This window comes from Cornus florida, unplaced genomic scaffold (assembly GCF_030987335.1).
Source record: "Cornus florida cultivar Cherokee Brave unplaced genomic scaffold, ASM3098733v1 CherokeeBrave_3.0.0_Hap2_Chr09, whole genome shotgun sequence".
In the NCBI taxonomy this organism is placed as follows: Eukaryota; Viridiplantae; Streptophyta; class Magnoliopsida; order Cornales; family Cornaceae; genus Cornus; species Cornus florida.
In genome coordinates, this window is record NW_026775579.1 from 78,964,976 (window position 1) to 78,988,878 (window position 23,903).

General features: G+C 32.7%; 1 protein-coding gene and 1 long non-coding RNA gene across 2 annotated transcripts; one reads left to right on the forward strand and one right to left on the reverse strand.

The window, feature by feature from the left end:
• Positions 1-16,676: 16,676 nt before the first annotated feature.
• Positions 16,677-19,071, reverse strand: LOC132274517 (uncharacterized). The gene is made up of 3 exons (XR_009470458.1): positions 18,690-19,071; positions 17,233-17,355; positions 16,677-17,044 (listed from the first exon to the last, which is right to left on the reverse strand). It is a non-coding gene; the product is annotated as an uncharacterized LOC132274517 (long non-coding RNA).
• Positions 19,072-21,492: 2,421 nt separating this feature from the next.
• LOC132272925 (uncharacterized) lies at positions 21,493-23,903 on the forward strand. The gene is made up of 3 exons (XM_059773990.1): positions 21,493-21,550; positions 21,858-21,958; positions 23,544-23,903. Exons 1-3 carry the CDS (start codon positions 21,493-21,495, stop codon positions 23,901-23,903), a joined length of 519 nt encoding a protein of 172 aa, XP_059629973.1.

The following is a 23,903-nucleotide window of genomic DNA, read 5'->3' on the forward strand; positions in this document are numbered from 1 at the left end:
GGTCTCTCATTATATATAATTACTATACTAGCTTCCTAACTAAAAACTTCGGAAACCTCTACGTTCCATCTCACTTTAAAATCTTATTTTTTTACAAAATTCCAATAATTAATTACTATTTTTATGCTAACTTCCTTTTGGGTCTCTCATTATATATAATTACTATACTAGCCTCCTAACTGAGAAACCAGTGAAAAAAGTAATATAATCTGGTTCTCTCTCTAAAATGATCTGTTTTTTTCAGATCCCTATTCTCTGTTTCTAAGTATTTGGTTGTTTTTCAAATAAAAAAAATAAAATCAGATGAAAAAAAAAGTATAATCTGAAAAAAAATTTATAGTACTTTTTTCTTTTTATTTTATGATAATTTTTATTTTTATTTTTTTAATCCGAAAAATCTAAGCAATACTTTGAATACAAAGAACACGAATCTGAAAAAATTCAGATTTGAACTTTAAACATTAAGATATGGACTTTTGTATAAACATTAAGATATGGTTTCTCAGTTAGGAGGCTAGTATAGTAATTATATATAATGAGAGACCCAAAAGGAAGTTAGCATAAAAATAGTAATTAATTTTTGGAATTTTGTAAAAAATAAATTTTAAAATGAGATGGAACCGTGGAGGTTTTTGAAGTTTCTCTCAGTTAGGAGGCTAGTATAATAATTATATATAATAAGAGATCCAAAAGGAAGTTAGAGAAAAATAGTAATTAATTATTGGAAAAAAAAATACAGCCTCAATCCCTAAACTAGCGACTGAGATTCCACAGTCGCGGGGGCGACTGTGATTAGCATCGCTCTATATATTATATATACATTATAATTGGGATGGTACCAAGATGAAAAGACTGGGCGAAGAAGGACTTAGAATCAACCATATCATGACCTTGTCTTTAAATATTGAGAAGGAGAAAAAATAAAAAACTAATGGTTCATTTAACATAGACATCTTCGTCAGTAAACTTAATTATAAGTCATGCCAACCTCCTCTAAACTTTTGCACATTAATTCTTTTGCTTTCACACCCAATAATCTTAAGTCATACGTTTGATTATTCTTATATAATCTTAGTATAATTAATTATATTATCCGATTGTTTAGCTTTTGACATACTTCATCTGTTCCAAAATAATAGTCCACTTTTGACACACTTCAATCCAATTTACACTATTTAAGAAATTGAATAATTGAAATGCATCTAACCATCTGCATTAACCTTATATACATACTTGACGTCATTATACATCAGAGTTCTTACTTAACAGTTTATAATTAAAAACAACTATAAGCCCAATATATGAGTTCTAACAAAACTAAACTGTTACTTACAAGTTATACTACCAAATTTTACTACCATAATTACATTTTATATAAAAGACTTTATGTTGTTCCTTTCCCCCATTTACACCCAAGACTCTAGATCGACTTGGCAGTGGCAACTAAACTTTGAACATAAAAAATATAGATATGGAAAGAGTGAGTTTAAAACCCGGTGAATGCAACACCACTATATCAGAGTAATATAAATAAATATTATCTGATAACCTCAATTAAACTTCATTTACATATAACTTTTAGCTTTACAGGTATTAAAATATAGTACTCTCCTTCTAGGCCAGCGTATGAACCTTATATGATATAGTACGCTCCTTCTAGACTAGAGTATGTACATTATGTACATTATATACATTATTATATAATGTCCATACTCTAGCCTAGAAAGAGAGTACTATAGATATATATTACTCTCATTTCAGGCCAAAGTATGGACCTTATATATATATATATATATATATATATATTACTCTCATTTCAGGCCAGAGTATGGACCTTATATATAGATATATTACTCTTCTTCCAAGCCAGAGTATGGACCTTATACATACATACATATATATATATATATATATATATATATATATATAAATTACAACTCTAGCCTAGAAGAAGAGTACTATATATATATATATATATATATATATAGTACTCTCCTTTCAGGCCAGAGTATGGACCTTATATAATATATTCACATTATATCAGCACTCTCATTTTATATAAACATCCTCAATACTTCAATTAACACTTTCAAGTGTAAAATTTCCAGTGAGTACACTCACCTTGTCTACTTTTGAAATTGTTTATTTATCCTTCCATACTGTCGTACCTTCCGTCTCATTCTCCTTGTCTATTACAACCATGTTATATTAATTACTAACTATAATTAAATAATAATTATCACCACTATATTAAATCCCACACTTTACATATAATTGTAACTAAACTTCTAACCACAAATCTTTAATCGCCAACTTCACAATTACAATAAAATAATCATGGTATCAATTCATACAAAACAACCTTTTAATCAAGTAAAAATATACAATAGATGATATATATACTGGAACAGTTAATTGGATTAATTACTACTAAAAAAAATTAAATAATAAACTTTCAACATAAAATTTATAATATAAAACCCCTCACCTGTATTTGAATTCAATAAAAGTTTAGAGAGAAAATTGCTTATCTTTTTTATTCCCCTTCCTCGTATTTTTATTTTCTCTTCTAACTGTCACTATATAGCTCACTGCTTTTGATATAGGGATTTTTACCAATACATGGGCTTAAGGCCCAAATACTACAATATAATGAGGTCAAAGTCTTGAAACAACAATAAAATGGGAGGACCACACAAACTATTATACAAACATGGAAGGACCACACAACTTATTTCTATAAAATGAACTTATTTTCTATTTTGGACCACACAACAAACTATATTACTATAATGACCCAAAACAATATACTCTTATAACATAAAAGCCTTAAAACATGAAATAAATATATAAAAAGATTCTTGAACAAACTATTTAATATTTTTTGAAATTTTTAAGTTTTTCACAATTAATTAAAATTTTACAGTAGATTAATATAGACTTATAGACTTCTTTAGACAAAAGATCTTATATATAAATTAAATTTAACGAAACAGTATAGCTCTGACACTAAAATTAAATTGAACGCATCCAAGATAGAAACATGCAATAACATAGAGATAACTTTAACAATTAAATCACAGAAATGACTGCCGAACCTGATAACGCTCTGATAACGCCCTATAAAAACGCCTGAACACCTGCAAGAACGGGCCAACAAGCAAACAGTTCGAGTCAATTCATAGAAGAAATTGCTAAATTAAAACTAAGGTTGCTTGTATTGGTTGGATTCAAGAAAATTCTAGGATCTGTACTGTTTGGCTAAATAAAATCTATATATTTGATCTTTTTGTCGACTGAAATTTTTTGCCCGGAAGTACTGAAAATACTAAATAAGGAAAATGAATTTTTGAATAAGAGCAAACTGGATGATTTATTTCATGGGAAATATATACATGGATACACACTATTTATACATGGATATACTCTCACACAATATTTTACAAAAGAAAACACACTGAAGGAAATCACAAAAGAAAACACACTAGGAAGCTGAAGGCTGGAATACTAAGACTTGATGGCTCTAACTTGATTGCTCTAAACTCGATATTACTAAAACTCGACGATCTTCTTTTGAGCTGAAGGCCTACTTTTATAGAGTGATTTGAGAGATGGATTAACGTTTGAGATTGCAGATGCTAAATGTGATGACCTTTTGGGCGGGTGTGCTATGGGCAGGTGCGAGAGACACTGTCAGGTTACCACACTGGCGAGCTACGGGTGCATAAGTCCCACATCGCCTGGGAGAGAGAAAGGTGAAATGCTTATATGTAAGTGTGTCACTTCAATTGGTATGAGGCCTTTTAGAGTAAAGTCCAAGATCAAAACCGTGTGGGCTAAGGCCCAAAGCGGACAATATCATACCATGTGGTGGAGTGAGTCGTTACAAATGGTATTAGAGCCTGACCCAGCCGGAAGTGTGCAGACGAGGACTTCGGGCTTCCAAGGGGGGTGGATTATGATGACTTTGTAGGCGGGTGTACCGTGGACAGGTGCGAGAGACAAGGACAGGCTACCACACTAGCGAGTTACGGGTGCACAGTCCCACATCGCCTGGGTAAAGGAAAGGTAAAGTGCTTCTATGTAAGTGTGTTATCTCTAATTGGTATGAGGCCTTTTGGGGTGAAGCTCAAGATCAAAATCGTGCAGGCTCAGGCCTAAAGCGGACAATATCATACCATGTGGCGGAGTAGGTCGTTACAAATGGTATCAAAGCCTAACCTAGTTGGAAGTGTGCTGACGAGGACGTCGGGCCTCCAAGGGGGTGGATTGTGATGACCTTGTAGGCGGGTGTGCCGTGGGCGGGTGCGAGAGACACTGACAGGCTACCATACTGGCGAGTTACGGGTGCACAGTCCCATATCGCCTGGGTAAAAGAAAGGTGAAGTGCTTATATGTAAGTGTGTCATCTCCAATTGGTTTAAGGCTTTTTGGGGTGAAACCCAAGATCAAAACCGTGCGGGCTCAGGCCCAAAGGGGACAATATCATACCATGTGGTGGAACGGGTCATTACAAATGGTATCAGAGCCTGACCCAACCAGAAGTGTGCCGACGGGGACGTCGGGCCTCCAAGAGGGGTAGATTGTGATGACTTTGTGTGCGGGTATGCCATGGGCAGGTGCGAAAAACACTGACAGGCTATCACACTGGCGAGTTACGGGTGTACAAGTCCCACATTATCTAGGAAAGGGAAAGGTGAAGTGCTTATATGTAAGTGTGATCTCCAATTGGTATGAGGCCTTTTGGAGTGAGTTCAAGAGCAAAACCGTGCGGGATCAGGCCCAAAGCGGACAATATCATACCATGTGGTGGAGTGGGTCGTTACAAATGGTATCAGAGCCTAACCCAGCCGGAAGTGTGCCGATGGGGACGTCGGGCCTCCAAGCGGGGTGGATTGTGATGACCTTGTGGGCGGGTGTGCCGTAGGCGGGTGCGAGAAACATTGTCAGGCTACCACACTGGCGAGTTACGGGTGCACAGTCCAGCATCGCATGGGTAGAGGAAAGGTGAAGTGCTTATATGTAAGTATGTCATCTCCAATTGGTATGAGGCCTTTTGGGGTAAAGCCCAAGGGCAACACCGTGTGGGTTCAGGCCCAAAGCTGACAATATCATATCATGTGATGGAGTGGGTCGTTATACCCGCCCACGGCACACCCGCCCACAAGGTCATCACAATCCACCCCCCTTGGAGGCCTGACGTCCCCGTCGGTACACTTCCGGCTGGGTCAGGCTCTGATACCATTTGTAACGACCCACTCCACCACATGGTATGATATTGTCCGCTTTAGGCCTGAGCCCGTATGGTTTTGCTCTTGGGCTTCACCCCAAAAGGCCTCATACCAATTAGAAATCACACTTACATATAAGCACTTCACCTTTTCCTTTCCTAGATGATGTGGGACTTGTGCACCCGTAGTTCACCAGTGTGGTAGCTTGTCAGTGTCTCTCGCACCTGCCCACAGTACACCCGTACACAAGGTCATCACAATCCACCCCCCTTGGAGGCCCAACGTCCCTGTCGGCATACTTCCGGCTGGGTCAGGCTATGATACCATTTGTAACGACCCGCTCCACCACATGGTATGATATTGTCCACTTTGGGCCTGAGCTCGCACGGTTTTGATCTTGGGCTTCACCACAAAAGGCCTCATACCAATTGGAGATGGCACACTTACATATAAACACTTCACCTTTCCTTTAATCAGGCGATGTGGGACTGTGCACCCGTAGCTCGCCAGTGTGGTAGCCTGTCAGTGTCTCTCGCACCCGCCCACGGCAGACCCGCCTACAAGGTCATCACAATCCACCCCCTTTGGAGGCCCGACGTCCTCGTCAGGCACATTTCTGGCTGGGTTAGGCTCTGATACCATTTGTAACGACCCACTCCACCACATGGTATGATATTGTTTGCTTTGGGCCTGAGGCCGCACGGTTTTGCTCTTGGCCTTTACCCCAAAAGGCCTCATACCAATTGAAGATGACACACTTACATATAAACACTTCACCTTTCCTCTATGTGATGACCTTGTGGGCGGGTGTGAGAGACACTGTTAGGCTAGCACACTGGCGAGCTATGGGTGCACAAGTCCTACATTGTCTAGGTAGAGGAAAGGTGAAGTGCTTATATATAAGTGTGTTATCTTAAATTGGTATGAGGCCTTTTGGGGTGAAACCCAATAGCAAAACCGTGTGGGTTCAGGCCCAAAGCGGACAATATCAGACCATGTGGTGGAGTGGGTCGTTATAAATGGTATCAGATCCTAACCCAGCCGGAAGTATGTCGACGGGGATGTCGGGCCTCCAAGGGGGCTGGATTGTGATGACCTTGTGTGCGAGTGTGCCGTGGGTAGGTGCGAGAGACACTGACAGGCTACCACACTGGCGAGCTATGGGTGTACATCGCCTGGGTAAAGGAAATGTGAAGTGCTTATATGTAAGTGTGTCATCTCCTATTGGTATGAGGCCTTTTAGAAGGAAGTCCAAGATCAAAACCGTGCGGGCTCAGGCCAAAAGCGGAAAATATCATACTATGTGGTGGAGTGGGTCGTTACACTAAATAGATGGCTGAGATATAAGATGCTTTGGAGATAAGGTTCATTGAATTATTGCGGGACACCCTTATCTTTAAACTGTTGTCTTTTAGAAATTTGTGGCTTCAAAATATGCTTTCGGTGGATTCTTATCTACAACTGGTCCTTGAAAGTAAAACCTATTATGGACCTTTTAACTCTGGAGTGCTTTCTGGATTCTTCTGGTGAAATCATTATACTTCTAGCATATTAAATAGATTCATTTCTTCAATGCTATCTGGTGAGCTGTTGTTTCCATCTGACAAATTATCTAACTGAGTATGTAGTCTTCTGACGCATTCTGCTTCCATATCAATTATAGCAGTAACTTCTGGTAAGATTTCAATTTTTGGGGGATATTTGATGACATATGGGATTCTGGTTTTGATAAAATTCTCCATATTAATATTATGATCTAGAAATCTGAAACCATAATTATAACTTGGGTTAAGCTATCGGTAAGCTTTATAGTACATTAAATGGTCAAATGTTGCTAGTTCTATATGGTTATGAAAATCATTAACACAAGATCGGTGTGTTGTAACTGGTTTTGAACTTTAACTGGTTCTGAATTAATATAGATCCTATGTTGTCCAAGAATTACAGCTCCATCTTTTACCCATTATGGGGGAGTGCTATGGATTTGATGGAGAATTGGACTTTTTGGCATGTAGTTTTAGTGCCAATGAGATTGTTGAAAAAAAAATGGCTTGGTTTAAGCGATCGGAAAATTAAAACTTTCTAAAACTTCTAAAGGCATATCTTTGGGTATGGTAATGCTATTGACTATTCCTAATTCTAGGGGTTTACTTGCGGAGCAACATATGGTTTTTGTTGAGAAGCATGTCTTTCTGGTGATATCAATGGAACAATAAAAAACAAGGTCTATATCTAACAAAACTATGGAAGGAATGTCATAATTTTGTACAAGGCGTAGGGAAGGATAATGGTAATGAGATCCTTTGGGTAGACTGTTGTTTCTGAGGTAGTTTTGGACATCAACCTATTCTTTGAATCCATCAGACTTTGCTTCTTCAAGGATTAGTTCTTTTATGTCTTCAGGAAAAGCTTGACTTGTTGTCTAAGGATTTCTCTGTAAGTTGGAGAGAAGATAGGTAATAGATTGGCATACTTGGTTTGTACTTGCAGAATTTGAACTTTCTGAAGACTTTCATCTTCATTAGTATCTGTTCAGAAAATGTTAGTTCAGCTGTGGGGTTTGCTGTTGCATTTTGATAAGCAAAATTTAACTTTTTAAAATGAGAGATGAGAATCTGGTGTTCTTGCTGGAGATTATGATATGCTTGATTAGATATTACAAAATATTCACTTAAGATATTTAAATTTCTAACGATGGATCTATCGGGCTCATTTCTTTTAAACCAAAGATTATCTAAAATAAGTTTTTGATCTGGAAAAAGATTATGTCTATCTTGGAACTGCAGAGCTGGGTTTTGGACAATCAAAATCGGGTTAGAAGTGCCTGGTATAAGGCTATAGATGCTGTTGTTACTCTTTTCCATACTTGTAAAATTTAACAATCAATTAGTAAGCGAGATAGAATATCTGCTAAATAATTATCTTTTCCTTTGACATGTTCAAATATGGGTTTAAAACCTCTTCATGTAATACAGTCAATAAATAAAATCCATCTTTTTGTAGACATCCGCTGTTGTTTTGTTTTGTTTGCAAATTTAACTATATTATCACAATCTATTCTTATAAGAAATTCTTTATTGAGCAATATCTGAAATTTTTCAATAGAGTTAATTACTCCTAATTTTTTTAGATCTTTTAATGGTAGAATAGATTGTGCTTTATTAAAGGTTCCACATGCATGGCGACAAATTTGTTTTTCTTCTCGAGAAGATTCTTTTGTAGGTCCCTGAAAAAGTAAATCTACCCATCCTTGTGCTGATGCGTCTGTTTGAATTATTTTGTAACTATTTTCAAATGGGAGTTATAAAGATTCTAACTGAGTAACTAAAGATTTAATTTTCTTAACTAGTTCTATGTCTTGAGTATTAAAATATTTTTGACCATTTTTTCCTAATTTAGAGTATAATGGTCATACTAATTGTCCTAATTTTGGAATAAAATTACGACCGTAATTTAATAATCCCAAGAATGCTTGTAATAACTTAGTTTCTTCTAATTTATCAGGAAAATTTAAAATCTTTTGAACAATATGTGATTGTAATTCTACTTTTCCTCCTTTTATGAATAAGTGTGAGAATTTGATTTCTTGTTTTTCTAATATCATTTTTTTACTACTTATAATGAGTCCTTGCGTTCTAAATTCGTTTAGTATAGTTTCAAGATGTTTTCTATGTTCCTTTTTAGTTTGACTGAAGATTAGAATATCATCTATGTAAACACAACATAATTTTGAATGTTTATAAAATGTGGTATCCATTTTTCGTTGGAATTCTTGTGGTACGTTTTTTAATCCAAAAGACATAACAAACCATTCATAATGTCCTTCAGGACATGTGAATGCAGTCTATTTAATGGATTTGTCAGCCATAAGGATTTGCCAAAATCCTGATTTACAGTCAAATTTAGAAAATCAATTTCTATCTTGTATTCTATTTATTAAAACATCTTTATCAGGGATTTTATAGCTGTCATCATAAGTGTTATCATTTAATCTTTTATAGTTGATGACCATACGAGCTTTTCTCCTCTTTATCTCTGCATGATTTTTTACCATAAAAGCTGAACTCCTATTTCTATTATTACTTTTTCTTATCACCTTTAATAATAAAAGTTCTTTAATCTGTCTTTGGAACTCTTCTTGATCATCAAGGGTATGAGGATTATCTTGAGTTTTTATAGTTATGAAAGGATTTATTATATTCAATTTTGCTTCGATTTTATTTTTATACCAGTATTTCTGGTGATCTTCTTCTAAAATCTCAATGGTTTCAGCTAGTCTTAAAAGATTATCTATATTTAATTTAGGATTTTTTAGTATAGTTTTATTATTAAGGAAAATCTTTGGTTCATCTAAATGACTGAGAAACATTAATACTTCAGAAACATTTTCTAAAAATTTAGTTACATAAATAAGTTTTCTGTAGTTTCTTCTGTCATGGGTAAAGTATTGACATACGTAATAGCTCCTTTTTCTTTTTGAGGAATATAAAGAGAGTTGGATGGAATAAATGTTTATTTTTTAAAAAACTGTAAACCCGTAGGGGTATACATGAATCTTCTAGTGAGTGAATTTATAAAATTTAATCCTAAAATAAAATCATAAGTACTAGGAATATTATTAACTACATAGGTTTGTGATAAAATAAATTTTTCATTGTTAATTAATATAGGAATATTTTGAATGCAATGAGTTATTGAAAGTTTTTTTATTATTATACTGACTTATATTAACATTATAGTTTAATTTTATTAATGATTCATATGGTACTAAATGCTTTTGAATTATGCTTTTAGATACTCCAATATCTAACATAGCAGATGTTTTGAACTAATTTTTTCTTAAATTATAAGGTTACTGGAAATTGGATTAGACTAGATGGTTTATATATTGAATTTATGGATTTAAGTAGTTTATTTTCTTGCTAATTCTCGTATTTTGAATAACAGTCATGACATAATAAAGTTTTACAATGGTTTCTACAGTAATAACCTTCTTTAATGGATTCACTACATTGTTTACAATTAAAAGATGAAAAATAAAAATTAACAAAAGTATAATGACATGATGAATTGCTTATTGTGTAAACGAAATCTTCCATTGAATGAACTCCTTACTCAAAGTCGTCATCATTATAGAATTCTTCATCTATGCTTTCGATACTATATATACTTTCATTATCATTATCGAAATTATAAACACTTTCTACTTCATATGATTCTTCTATTTGTTCTTCAATATCTTCAAGTATATTGATTTTTTCCTATATTCTTTTGATAGGATTTTGTTTGCATCTATCAGGGCAATTTGGTCTTATATGACCGGATCTCCACAAATAAAATATTTACAATTCCTTTCTTTTGTGTGTAGTGTGTTAACTTTATTATCCTTGTTATCTTTATTATCCTTTTTATTATTATCTTTATTTATCTATACTTTCGATACTATATATACTTTCATTATTATTATCAGAATCATAAATACTTTCTAGTTCATATAATTCTTCTATTTGTTATTCAATATCTTCAGGTATATTGATTTTTTCTTATATTCTTTTGATAGGATTTTGTTTGCATCTATAAGGGCAATTTGGTCTTATATGACCGGATCTCCACAAATAAAATATTTACAATTCCTTTCTTTTGTGGGTAGTGTGTTAACTTTATTATCCTTGTTATCTTTATTATCCTTTTTATTATATCTTTATTTATATTTTGCCGTTTATACCAAGGGCGTTTTCTGAATTGTCTGGGGTTACTTTTGAAATAAGGTTTTTTATTAATTCTTGTAGGTTTTGCTTTTGCGTAGATTATATTTTTTAGGTTTATTACGCTTATAACTATAATTTTTCTGAGGCATACAGCCATACTATGGTAGAAAGTCTATTTGCCTACACGTATAATAAAATTATTTTTTAATTTGTTTAGATTCTTTACGTTATCTACATTCTGCTTTTAACATATTATAAATATGATTTACTCTATCTCCTATAGTTAACCTATCTCGTCTTGAATTTTCTAACCATTTTTTCTATATCTTAATTCCCACACTTATTGGTCATTTTTTAAGATACCTATCGATTAATGCTTTATCTCCTATTTTACCTGTGGTTGCGAAATACTCGAAAAACTTATTAGTATAATCCCTTATATATCTAAAATCACAAATCTGTAATAATTCTAGATTACGTAAAGTTTCATTTTGCTTTATTTGGGTTTCGTCTAATAATATATCTTCACCTACTAACACCCTTTTTTATTAAGCTAGTAAAACTTTGAATTGTAAAATTATCACGTAGGAGGGCATAATCATTAGGATAAGTCACTTTATAGGATTGCCACCAATCATAGATTGTTCTTCTTAATAAAGTTTTACAATAAGTTAGGGCTTGTATTTTATTATCAAAATTGGTCAAATTGCCTAATATAGTCTTGTTCCCAATTTTAGATTACTTTTGCCCAATCTTGGGGATTGTGTCGTGATATGTCTAGGATTGTTCCTGCTTGTTGTGCAGGTATATTATCGTAACGTCTACGATTTTGTGTCCATGTGTACATGTCTGGTATATTTCTATTTTCAACATAGGGTTCTTGTGTGGGATTTAACCGTTGTCCAGTGGTATAGTCATTGTTTATGGTATTAGTACTACCTGTGGTGTTAGGCATTTCTTGGTCAACTGACCCTGTTGGTTGGCCTTGAGAGGTTAATGTTTCTACTATATCTTTTCTTTCTCTATATTCTACTACATTTAATTCTTCTTTAAAGATGTTTAATTCATTCTTTGTGTAAAATGATTTAAATCTCACTATCAAAATATTTCTTTTAATATCGTCATTATTTCCCTGTCCTAGGTAAATGCTTTCTAATAGTTGATACTTAGGTTCTGGATATTTATCGTTCAGATCATCTATTTCTAAATTATCAAAATCATATATGATTTTATTTAGAATTTCGCCTTCTAATCTATCATAGAAAACATTATTTTCTTCGGGAGATTCTATCTTTATTATGGTAGATAAAAAGTCTTCCTCAACATTATTATCTATTAAGTTATCTTGTCGTTTATAATTATTGAAACGTATACTGGTTTCACCCGTATGTTTTACATATATTTTATTATTTTTGGAATCTTTTGGATTGTTTTATTAAGATTTGGTAATTCCCATTCGGCTCCTTCATAGGTTTCACTTCTTACTTTTCTAACTTCAATCATTTGAACATATTTACTACTAAATGGCTTAACAATTTTATCAAATTGTGCTTTAAACTTTATGTTATATTGATTAACTGTTTTTCCCATAAATAAAGTATTAATTAATAGGTTTTCATATTGACCTGCCATATTATATCCTTTTGTAGATATTGCTATCTTAATATGTTTACTAAATTCTCTAGTAGTCATTGTACAATTAGGAATACATCCTATAATAGCTCCGTTAACTGCTAAATCTATTTCTGCGCTGGCTATTTGTGCTTGTTGATGGTTAGTCCATCTATCATCATAAATATAAACAAGTGCTTTGGTTCCTACCTCTGATCTATTTAATCTTACTATGCCTATCATTATAACACCTAAATGCATAAGATCTAATTTAGTTTTTTCTAATTCATGATAAACTTCTGGTGTTATGAGATCTAATACTACTTGATTATTAATTACACTTATTCTTCTTTGTCTAAGATGATTATATATTTTACTTTTAAAATCTAATAGATTATTGGAATAAAGATTAACTTTATTGGATACTTTCTTCATTCCTTTTTTCTATATAATTTTGAGCATCTTGTTCATTATCATATAAATTTTCTACACGCATTATTTCTTTGGCTTTTCTAAGAATAATGGCCATTCTTTATATGGTTGTAATAGATTTATTCGCTTGTTGCTTTTAGTCGGGAAAGGATTAGTTGATAATTTTAAATTTTTTATTTTGTCCGAGAGTTCTGCTATTTCTTTGGAAGATTCTCTAGGAATACTTTCTTGCAATACTTCTAATTTCTCTTCAAGTTTATTAACTTTTTCAGATAACTGGAGTAATAACTGGATTAAAAAGTTATTTTGCCTAATATATATATATATATATGTGTGTGTGTGTGTGTGTTGATTTTACGTCTGTCGTAAAACTTGTAAATTCTATAGGTTCTTTATCTATTTTATAGAGCTCATCTAATGCTTGTAGGTAATCAGGATTATTAGTGCTCATAAATTATTGTAATAACATTTTGATATCTTCTTTTAATGATTTTAAATAGTCTATAATTATTTTTTAATTTTCAGCAATATCTTTTATATCACTATTTATATCTTTAATGGCGGAAATTATTATTTTATTATCTAAATTTCCGGGACTAAACTTTTGTTCAACTGTTGTTTTAATATAATCTAAATTTTCTTCGAATCGTTTTATCGAAATGTGTTGGTTATTAAAATCTATTATGTTCTAAAATCTAACTAAAATCTTTGTTGTCTAACTTCTAAAATGTTCTGTATAAGAATAATTCTAGATCTAAGTTCTTTTATTCTTCGTTGAAGTACGGGTTGTATTTTTGAATTTTAGTAAAGTGTAACAATTCCTAAATGCTATTTGAAAATATTCTAGAATTCTTAAAAGTTCTTTTTTGGTTAAATTGTGTATAAAATAAATTTTAGGAGTGAAAATATAATTTTAACTTATAAAAAAATTCAAATTAAAAGTCTTCACTTTTGATTTATATTATAGTAAATATACAAACTACACTCAGAATTTAATAATATATTTTTGCTATCAGCACTTATACGTAAAAGTCCCTTTGATATATTTTGTGTCTCAAACAAAATATTAGCTTTCTCAAAGGCAGTCCAAACAAGTTTGTAAAGGTCGCTTTGACCTTATACATATATAAAATATATCTACACAATTACGTGTCTTGTGTGTTCGGTCCACTCTTCTGCCACCAGCAACTTAACTTTATTTCATCTATATCCATATACATGATAATTAAAACATATATATATACACTAACTCCAAATTATTCATTAAAATATAATAACACATATACTAAAAACACACTTCTAATTATCTTTGGTACGCACACACGGGCATTACAATGAAATGCGTGTCCCATGAATCCTTATTTATTTTCTTTCTTCCTTTATAATTTTTAAATCAATTAAATACAAAATTTTAAGTTCAAAATAAATTTCGTATTTAAATGATATAAAATTATAAAAAAAGAAAGAAAAGAAATAAAAATTAATAAGACAATAAAAATTTTAATATATGAAAATACCTGAAATATATTAGTTTTAAAAAAATTGTTTTTATGAATCCTTTATTTATTATTACGAGCTTAAAGGCTTAAAATTATAGTATTTGTGATGATACTCTCTCAGAATAATGGTGGAACTCACTACAGCCATGTTGTGGGTTCTATCAGTGTTGTGGGTTCTATAGACTCTAAATTATTGGTATTTGTTCGACACCATGTGATTTTGACTACATTAAAGTGACTCTAAATTATTGGTATTTGTACAACACGACGTGATTTTGTCTACATCAAAGTGCCAATCACAATACCATTGATTTTAGGTAGATCCTAATCCTTTCGAGTGACGTCATAGTGTCTGAGGCTCTTGCGAAAAGTACGATTCGGTTGATGAAAACAAATGTTATTCACACAAAGCAAGATTAGATTGATAAAACAAAAGTTTTTCTCACCAAAATTTAGCAGGAAAAAAAAAACAAAACAAAACAAAACAAAACAAAAAAAAAAAAAGGATCACTTATTATTCACTCCAACAACTTTCAAAATATCAATGTCCCTTCTGAAAATTGATCATAATCATGTCACAAGTTTCGTCATTCTTACAAGTTGTTTTTATGTGAGGCAGTATCATTCTTGACATAATATTGAATGGTAAACTACTCAGATAAGATTGATCCGATTTGAATTCGATAAGATTCTTTTGGATCTAAGCCATTTTAATTTAGTCAAATGTTATATTTAAAAGTATCAAATTCTTATTTTAGATTTAAAATTTGATAAAATTTAATTTAAATTCAATTTAGTTAAATTTTTTCTGATTCCAAATTTAAATCGTCAATTCGATACTCTAAGACTAACACACTCATGTGTATGTGTACGATATGTGCAGATGCCTCGATAACCTAATAGGTTAATGTTTTCGGTGAATTTTGGAATGCCAGATTTCGACTTTCTGCATCTACTAATTTAAGTTCTAACACTTCTTGTCTTGAAAAAAAAAAATATTTGTGTATATATGTATATCAAAATCACTCCACAGACAAAGAAATTCACTAAATATGTAGGATTCCAATCGTCGGTCCAATAAATTTTTTTTTTTTTTTTTTTGGGGCTCTCATAACCAAGCGCACCCACTGACACACATATAAAACACAATGTCATAAAAAATTGGATTCTCCAAACATCTCAAGAATTTTGGATCGACAAAAAGAGTATATATATATAATTTGGAGATCAAATTTTTTATGACAATGTGTTTTTAATATTTTTTTATTGTATTCATAAGAGTGAATTTTTTAATTTATCTTGATTAAAAGACAAAGAAGTATACCGTAATTAGTGCAATTATTTAATCAAGTGAATTTGAAAATATTATAAAAAATAATTTTTTATTTTTAAAATAAGATATATATTTTGGGACACCAAAAATTTAAAAAAATGAACAAAAATTTTGGGACGGGAAGTTAGACCTTTGCTAAATACAGGAAAAAAATTTGAAAATATATTTTACCTAAAAAAAGAAAAAAAAATTTAAAAAATATATTTTAGGTCAAATCAAACAGAGCCTTAGTTCTTTATATATCCACAGTTTTTCCTTTTAATTATTTTCTCAGTGTTGACTAGCAAATTTTTTTCGAATTATCTATATACGTTCGTTAGTATATTAGAAAAGACTGAAAAGCTAGGTAAATGTTAATATACACGTTTTTTAGTATATTGGATAACTATTGTATCGAACTAGTTTTAATTCATATTCGATTTGTTAAACTGCACGAGGCGAATGTAGTCATGTGGGATTATGTGTTTTGAGAGAAAAACATTCCACTCTAATTAACTTGAATTATTAAAATGAGCATGCAATTTACAAAGGTGAAATTGTGTTCGAATCACTGAATGATAGATAAATTGGCTTGAGAGGGAGAGAGAGGTAATAGGCCAACCTAAATAAATTCCTAGCAAATATTTAGTGGCAAAACACAAATATTGTGGTAGTGAACCTACATCATGATCTTAATTATCTCTCTCACTCGATCACACACACCACACAACCAATTTTAAAAGGAGATTTGTGAAATTTAAAGCGAAACCAGCTTAATATGTGAAAAGTAAAAAGACACTAGCTTTGTTAAAAATAGAAGAGAAACTAGCAAGCATATATGCAATACCTTGACACACAAACATATAATCATTAATACCATAAATTCAACACACACAGACAAATAATTATTCATACCATAAATTCGACACACAAACATATAATTATTTTTTTCGGATAATCACAAAACATATAATTATCCATACAATAATAATGATGCACATATGCATGTGATCCATTTGACTAAATTTATATAGCTAGCTAGGTACACATTATCATGTCATCTCACACTGGTACTGCCTATCGTATCATTATTGAAGAGGGGACGCTTGCAGTATAGCTTGATGACAAGCGTGATCCCTCCTTTTGTCATCTCCGACTCGTTTACGGTGAAACTCACGGGGCTGTCCCACGCCGGATTTGTCTGCCTCTCCTTGTCAGTTTTCGTTTTCTTCACTTTTTTCCCGACTGAAACTGCATGTTAGGATATATATATATATATATATATATATATATATATATATATATATAATCAAATTACACACACTCACTCACTCCCCCCAATAAGTTGAGCATTGGATGGTCCTGATAAATATGCATGGTGAATTGTTTTAACTTTTATAAATAAAAATAATAATAATAAAAAAAATGCATGGTAGGACCTTTTGCGTAAACTCGCATGTTGAAATTTTCAACTGCAATGACCGGAAGATTAGAAGCGGAAAATGAAGGTGATCACGAACAACTTGTGTGAACTCATGGTGGCCGGTGTCGGCTTGTCTAGCCTGCTTAGCTCAAAATGTGTTAGAATTATGCCCATTGTAACACTAATAACTAGTAAATGTGAAATTTAGTGAACACAAATCATTTCAGACAATAATGTCTTATACTGTAACTTGAAGCAAAAGCGTGTTAAGATTAAAAAAAGAAGAAGAAGAAAAAAACCATAATTTTAACGCCAGAACATGACATTTCAAATTGAAACACAACCATTTCGATCTGTTTCTTTATTATTTGTGTAGCCATACAATTCATCGAAAATTGAGAGTGGGTCAACACATTTGGGAGCAGCTAGAAGATTAGGATTTGAAGAATTAATGAGCTCATTTTTAGTGCTGATCACGGATTGAATCGGTTCAATTTTAGGTAAAATTCAAACTAATCAGATCCTTACGGATTGGCTAAATCTGAAACCGAACCGATCCGTGGTGACTATCAATCCGAACCAAACCGAACCATGAAGTAACGGATTGATTCAGTTCGGTTCCCACGGATTGAGCCTTTTCAAATAACCCAATATAATTATATTGTAGTTAATTATGGCCCAGCCAAATATATGATTATATTTTACTATTTTAGTTATGGCTCCGCCCAAACAATAAATCTGTCAAAACAATATGTTGTAAGTTGTAACACATTTAATCTAAAGAAAAACAGAAAGAAAGTGACATAAACCATCCAAAAGTGAAAATAATATTACCGTACCAAATATATATGATCCGTATAGAGCAAAACAAAATACTAAAACTGATACTGTAGTCACATCTACATAGGAACATAATTTAATTAAATATCTATAACATAACAATTACTATATGGTCAGAGATATACTAATAATATGGTTTCTTACTTTCTGATGGAGATGAGGAACGAAGAGAGAGTTGATAGACACAGAGACAGATGGTGGGAGTAAAAAACCTAAGGTTAGATATGCTTATGTAGGGCTAAATTTTAAAAACAAATAATGAATAAAATAAATAAATAAAAATAATATATCACAGTATACATATAATTATATATATATATATATATATATTATATAATATAATTCACGAATTGGATCGGATCAGTTCGGTTTTTTCAAGGTTCAATTCGTTAACCGAACCGTTCATTGCGGATTGATAATTTTTAAAACCATCACCAAACCATTAAATCAAAATCAAACCGAACCACACGAATCGGATTGGTTCGGATCGGTTTGACGAATTAGCGAATTATTTGAACACCCCTACTCATTTTGGATTGCATGTTTTAAATGTAAGAGAGAAAGACATTAAATGGGAGTCGTTTGTTGGTCTTATTGAGGTGTAGAGTTGAGTTCGAAATGAAAGAAACAAACCTTCCTTTTGAGAAAAGCCAGTGACGGTGAGGCTGATAGATAGATTTGATTGGTGGCCGGCAGCTGTGAGGGCCGGAGGCTGAGGTCGACGGATGGAATACGGGGCTGGTTTACCTCTCCAAGTTGGGGCACAGAACTGACTTGAATTGAGTGAGTGAATACCACTGGGTTTTATAGGGCATGCAGATATATTTGGGGTAAAATAGTAAATTTCTTTAATTTAGGTTGATTTGATGTCTCAATAATCAACACGCGTTTAAGAGAAAAGTATTTGGTCTTTGTTTACTTGTCGTTATAAATTTTCCATTCACATTCTGCGTGGGGGTTTAAATTTTTTTTTTTTTTAACTTTTTCATATAATTTCATATACACATAACCAACTCAACTGCGTTAGATTATTATATATATATATATATGTGTATGTATTATTTAGTAAAATATATGTGTGATTCACGTGGACGAAAGTGTGTATAAACTATAACGTAAAAAAATTGTGAAGGATCGAAAATATATATAAATATAATTTTGCGTTATTATTTAAAATTATAAATTATAAATAACATTATTATTTTAAAATTGAATAATATTATAAATATATATTATTTATTGAAATAAATAACATTAAAAAATTATAATAAATTAAGTATAAAAATAATTTTATATATAGAATTTTTAATTTAGGATTTTATTGGTCCAACAACATAGTTTTCAACTTAGACATTTCAATCTCTGACTGTTCAAGTTTTGGCTTGAACTTTACACAATCCAGCATCTATAATTGTCAAACTTTAGAGTTTTCTATAAGACATTTTTAATATTTGGCAGTGCGAAGTTTTGACAAGAACTTTAGTCTTTACACAATCCAATGGTGCTACCCTACATGTTGGGCAGGTTAGAAGCTCAACTCGGACTCAATCTAAGGTAGTAGCGGAGTCTGGAATTTATTTCAGTGGAGGCAACTATTGACAATGATATGATAAGAAATTTTGAACCAAAATAATAAAATAGCAACAAAGGAGTCTTTCTGAATTTTGATTCTTAAAATTTAGTGGGGACACAAGGTTGCGAATGAACCGAGTGAACAGCTCGGGCTCGGCTCGTTTCAGGCTCGGCTTGCTATAAATGAGCCGAGCCCGAACCCAATTTTTAGGCTCATTTAATAAACGAGCTGAGCCCGAACAACGTTGGGCTTAGCTCGTATAGGCTCGTGGACAGGGGCTCGTTGAGGCTCGCTATATATATATATATATATATATATATATATAATATATAGTAAGTGACATATTAAAAAATATGACTTAGCAAGTTAGCATAGCTGGAACCAAGACTTCTTGAGAACAGTTTCCAATAAAGTGTTTGTTTGGTTCAATTTCTTGAGAAGTTTCCAATTACTCTCAGAATAAATTACAGTTTTCACATTATAATTTTTCTAATTTTTGAATTATCTCTATTCTCTCTTAACCTGAAATTATTGGCTTTAGTTTATACTGAAACAAACAAGCCTATGAATGTGGGTTGGGAAGCTAAAGACGTGGATTTTCATTGGTTGGTCCGGCTCACTCAATATTTACTCGACCTTATTAATGTTGAAAAAATAATTAATAAATAAGGGCGGATTTATTTCTAAGACTTCAGAAATCTAAATTAGGTATCAAAAGGGGTGATATATATGATTTATTTAAACAATAAGAAGTTCAGAATGAATTCTTTCGATTATATATATTCTGGAAATAAAAATAATAATTAAAAAAGAAGAAGAAGAAGAAGAAGAGAGACAAGAATTGGAGAATTTTATAATGGATTGTGGATGTTATCAGTGGACAGTGGTTTCTCCTGGTGGGAGTGGCCTGGGCCTGCAAGTGACAAAGGTCCAACGTGGGCTTGGATTCGAGCCCATGTTTTTGACTTCACTCTTTGACCCAATATTTTACATGTCTGGACCTTTTTGAAGCGGACAATCACAGAAATGTTTATACACACACACACAAATTCACAATAGGTATGTATATATATGTATGTGTATATTCACTGTGTGTATGTATATGTGTGAGAGTGTCGGTTAATTTTCAAACGCTGGAATGAGACGCCCTTCTCTCTGTAATCCGTAGTGAAATAGTTCTGGGCTTTCATCCCATTCCTTCAAACGAGTACATCTCTCCTTCTCTGTGTGTGTGTGTGCCGTTGCATTTTTTCTGTGCTTGCTTTATATTGATATATATACACATATCGTATATGAGTTTTTATCTTAAAAGTGATGCTGATTTTTTTACCCATTAAACTAGAATATGCATTGAATTTAAGATAGATACGTGTGAATGGTGGTCAAATTATGGTCGATTCACATGTACCCTGATGAAAAATGTGTTTGGAAACTAATTCATAAGTTGCAAATGTAAAATAACATGTAAAAAAAAACAAAATCACAAGAAACCCTTTTGTTGATTGTCACATTGGTTTTGAGTTTAAGAAGCAAATTGCAATGCGGAAGAAAACTACTAATTTTCAATTTATACAAGGTTTATTAGTTTCAGATTTCAGTGTTGTGTGTGTGTAAACATTTATTTATTTATTTTCATAGAAAAATAAGTTACAGGAATACTAGTTCGGTGCTATGTTATTTTCATAGAAAAATAGCATGCACATAGGATAATAGTTTATTTTCATTTTCATTGTAGGTGTGAGAATTAAAGAGAACAAAAATCACCCTCTTTGGGAAATCTTCAAGCAGTTGTTTGGCACTGCTTAAATTAGTCACCCAATTTGGCTTGATGGGAAACATAATCATTCTTTTCGGGAATTGCTCATGTCATTGGGAACTTATTTGGTTCTCCACTTGATTTTCTTGCTGGAAAGTCTTGCAGGTAAGCGTAATGTGTGTTAATACCGAGTTCATTTTATTAAAATTTAGTTCATGGTTTTGTTCTTGTGAAATTTGTACAACTTAATGTGGTTTAATCAAGCCCAACTTAGAAATGAATATGTGCCCCAATTTCAGGGTGTATGGGATGACCATGCCTAACATTGTAATCTTGCATGTGTTTTATTGAAATTTAGTTCATGGTTTTTTATAAGCATTGCATTCAGTGTGTGAAATCTGTGTGTACACACACACACATAAACACTCACACTGTGTGCTCTAAAACCTTTTCGATTTACATGGTTGTTCAGTTCAGTATGTGGATCGACATGGGATTTCATATGTTATACCGACAATTTCTGCATTGCCAATCTGCTCAAGCTGGCCGCGGTATCAGCTCTATTCTACTTCGGTGAGTTCCAATTTATTTCATAGGTTGCACTTTTGCAGTGGTTCACTCTCTTACTCCAGAAGCCCTAATTTTACTCCCAACATAACATGGATTAATTAAGACCATATTCTGTTCTCTCCACAAGATAATCATTACTAATAAATCATAAATTCATAACCTATATTTTCCATAGAAAGAGTCAAGAATTGTGATTTTGATATCATTAACACAATCAGACTTTGGCATAAAATTTATTCATAATGAAAAATGCTTTACAAGTAGAAGTTGTTAGTAATGGTATGTTTGAATCCGAATATGAATTGATAGAGTCTGGATCCTCTGTTGTAGCGTTTTTCAACACAGTTAAATTCATTTTCAACACAGTTTCAATGGTTCAAATGTAAAATAAATATGTTGAAAATGCCTTTAAGTGCATTGAAAAACACAACAGTACCAATACTCTACATGAAAGAGAGAAGATCATAATTAAAAATGCTTTAAAAGTAGAAGTTGGTAGTAATGATATGTTTGAATTGGTATAGGACTTGATAGAGTCTGGATCCTCTGCTAATGTAAAATAAATGTGTTGAAAACCGACTTAAGTGCGTTGAAAAATGCTGCAGTACCAATGCTCTACTTGAAGGAGAGAAGATCATAATGAAAAATGCTTTAAAAGTAGAAGTTGGCAGTAATGATATGTTTGAATTGGTATAGGACTCGATAGAGTCTGGATCCTCTACTATAGTGTTTTTAACACAGTTAAATCTATTTTCAACTATTTAAATGTAAATAAATGTGTTGAAAACGGATTTAAGTGCGTTGAAAAACACTGCAGCACCAATGCTCTACATGAAGGACATAATATCATAATGAAAAATGCTTTACCAATAGAAGTTGTTAGTAATGGTATATTTGAATTGGAATAGCACTTATATCCATTTTCAGCACATTTATTTTATATTTGAACCGTTGAAACTGTGTTGAAAATGAATTTAACTGTGTTGAAAAACACTACAGCAGAGGATCCAAACTCCTTGTTATAGCGTTTTTCAACATACTTAAATCCATTTTCAACACTATTTCAACATAGTTTCAACAGTTCAAATGTAAAATAAATGTGTTGAAAATGGATTTAAGTGCATTGAAAAATGTTACAGCACCAATGCTCTGTGGTAGAGGATCCAAACTTGGCTTGATAATCCTTTCTTCCTGAGCATTATGAGCAACATAGTCCATACCATTATCTGTATGCTTAACTCATTTAGGAATATATGTGTTGAAAATGGATTTAACCGCGTTGAAAAACACTGCAGCACCAATGCTCTATGGTAGAGGATCCGAACTCAACTTGACAATCCTTTCTTTCAGAGCATTATGAGCAAAATAGTTAGTACCATTCTCTGCATGCTCTATCTACTCATTTAGCACTTGCTTGCTTTGACATTTTGCAGTTCTCTTATTCTTCTATCTTCTATACAAATTGGGCATTTTCCAATGCGTTGGCCGGACACACCGCAAATTAACATGGGCATTTTTCGCTATCTACTTCTTCGTGTGTGACTACTGCTGCACTTTCCTTCGTTAAAAGCTTCGAATGCTTAAGCAGATACACTGGAAACACAGAAGGCGTGCCAGAGAGTTCGACACAAGCACTGGTGAACAAGAACTAGAAGAAGGAAGCTTCTCTTCACATCACCATTTACCTAGACACATGAAGGACAGAAGATCACTAAGGGACTACAGAGGAGACCATTTGAGGAGGTCTTTGAGGCCTAGGAGTCACCGGATTCGGGTAGGGATCAGTGGGGACTCAGTTTATGTGAACAAGAGAAATCCCATTAGGCATGGCCATCACGGCAGCACAGTTCATGACATTAGAGTGACCAAGACATCCATATTCGCGCACAAAAGTGCTAATCACAGTGGCGCGATTCACAGGAGGAGAAAGCGGCTAAGGGTGCCATGA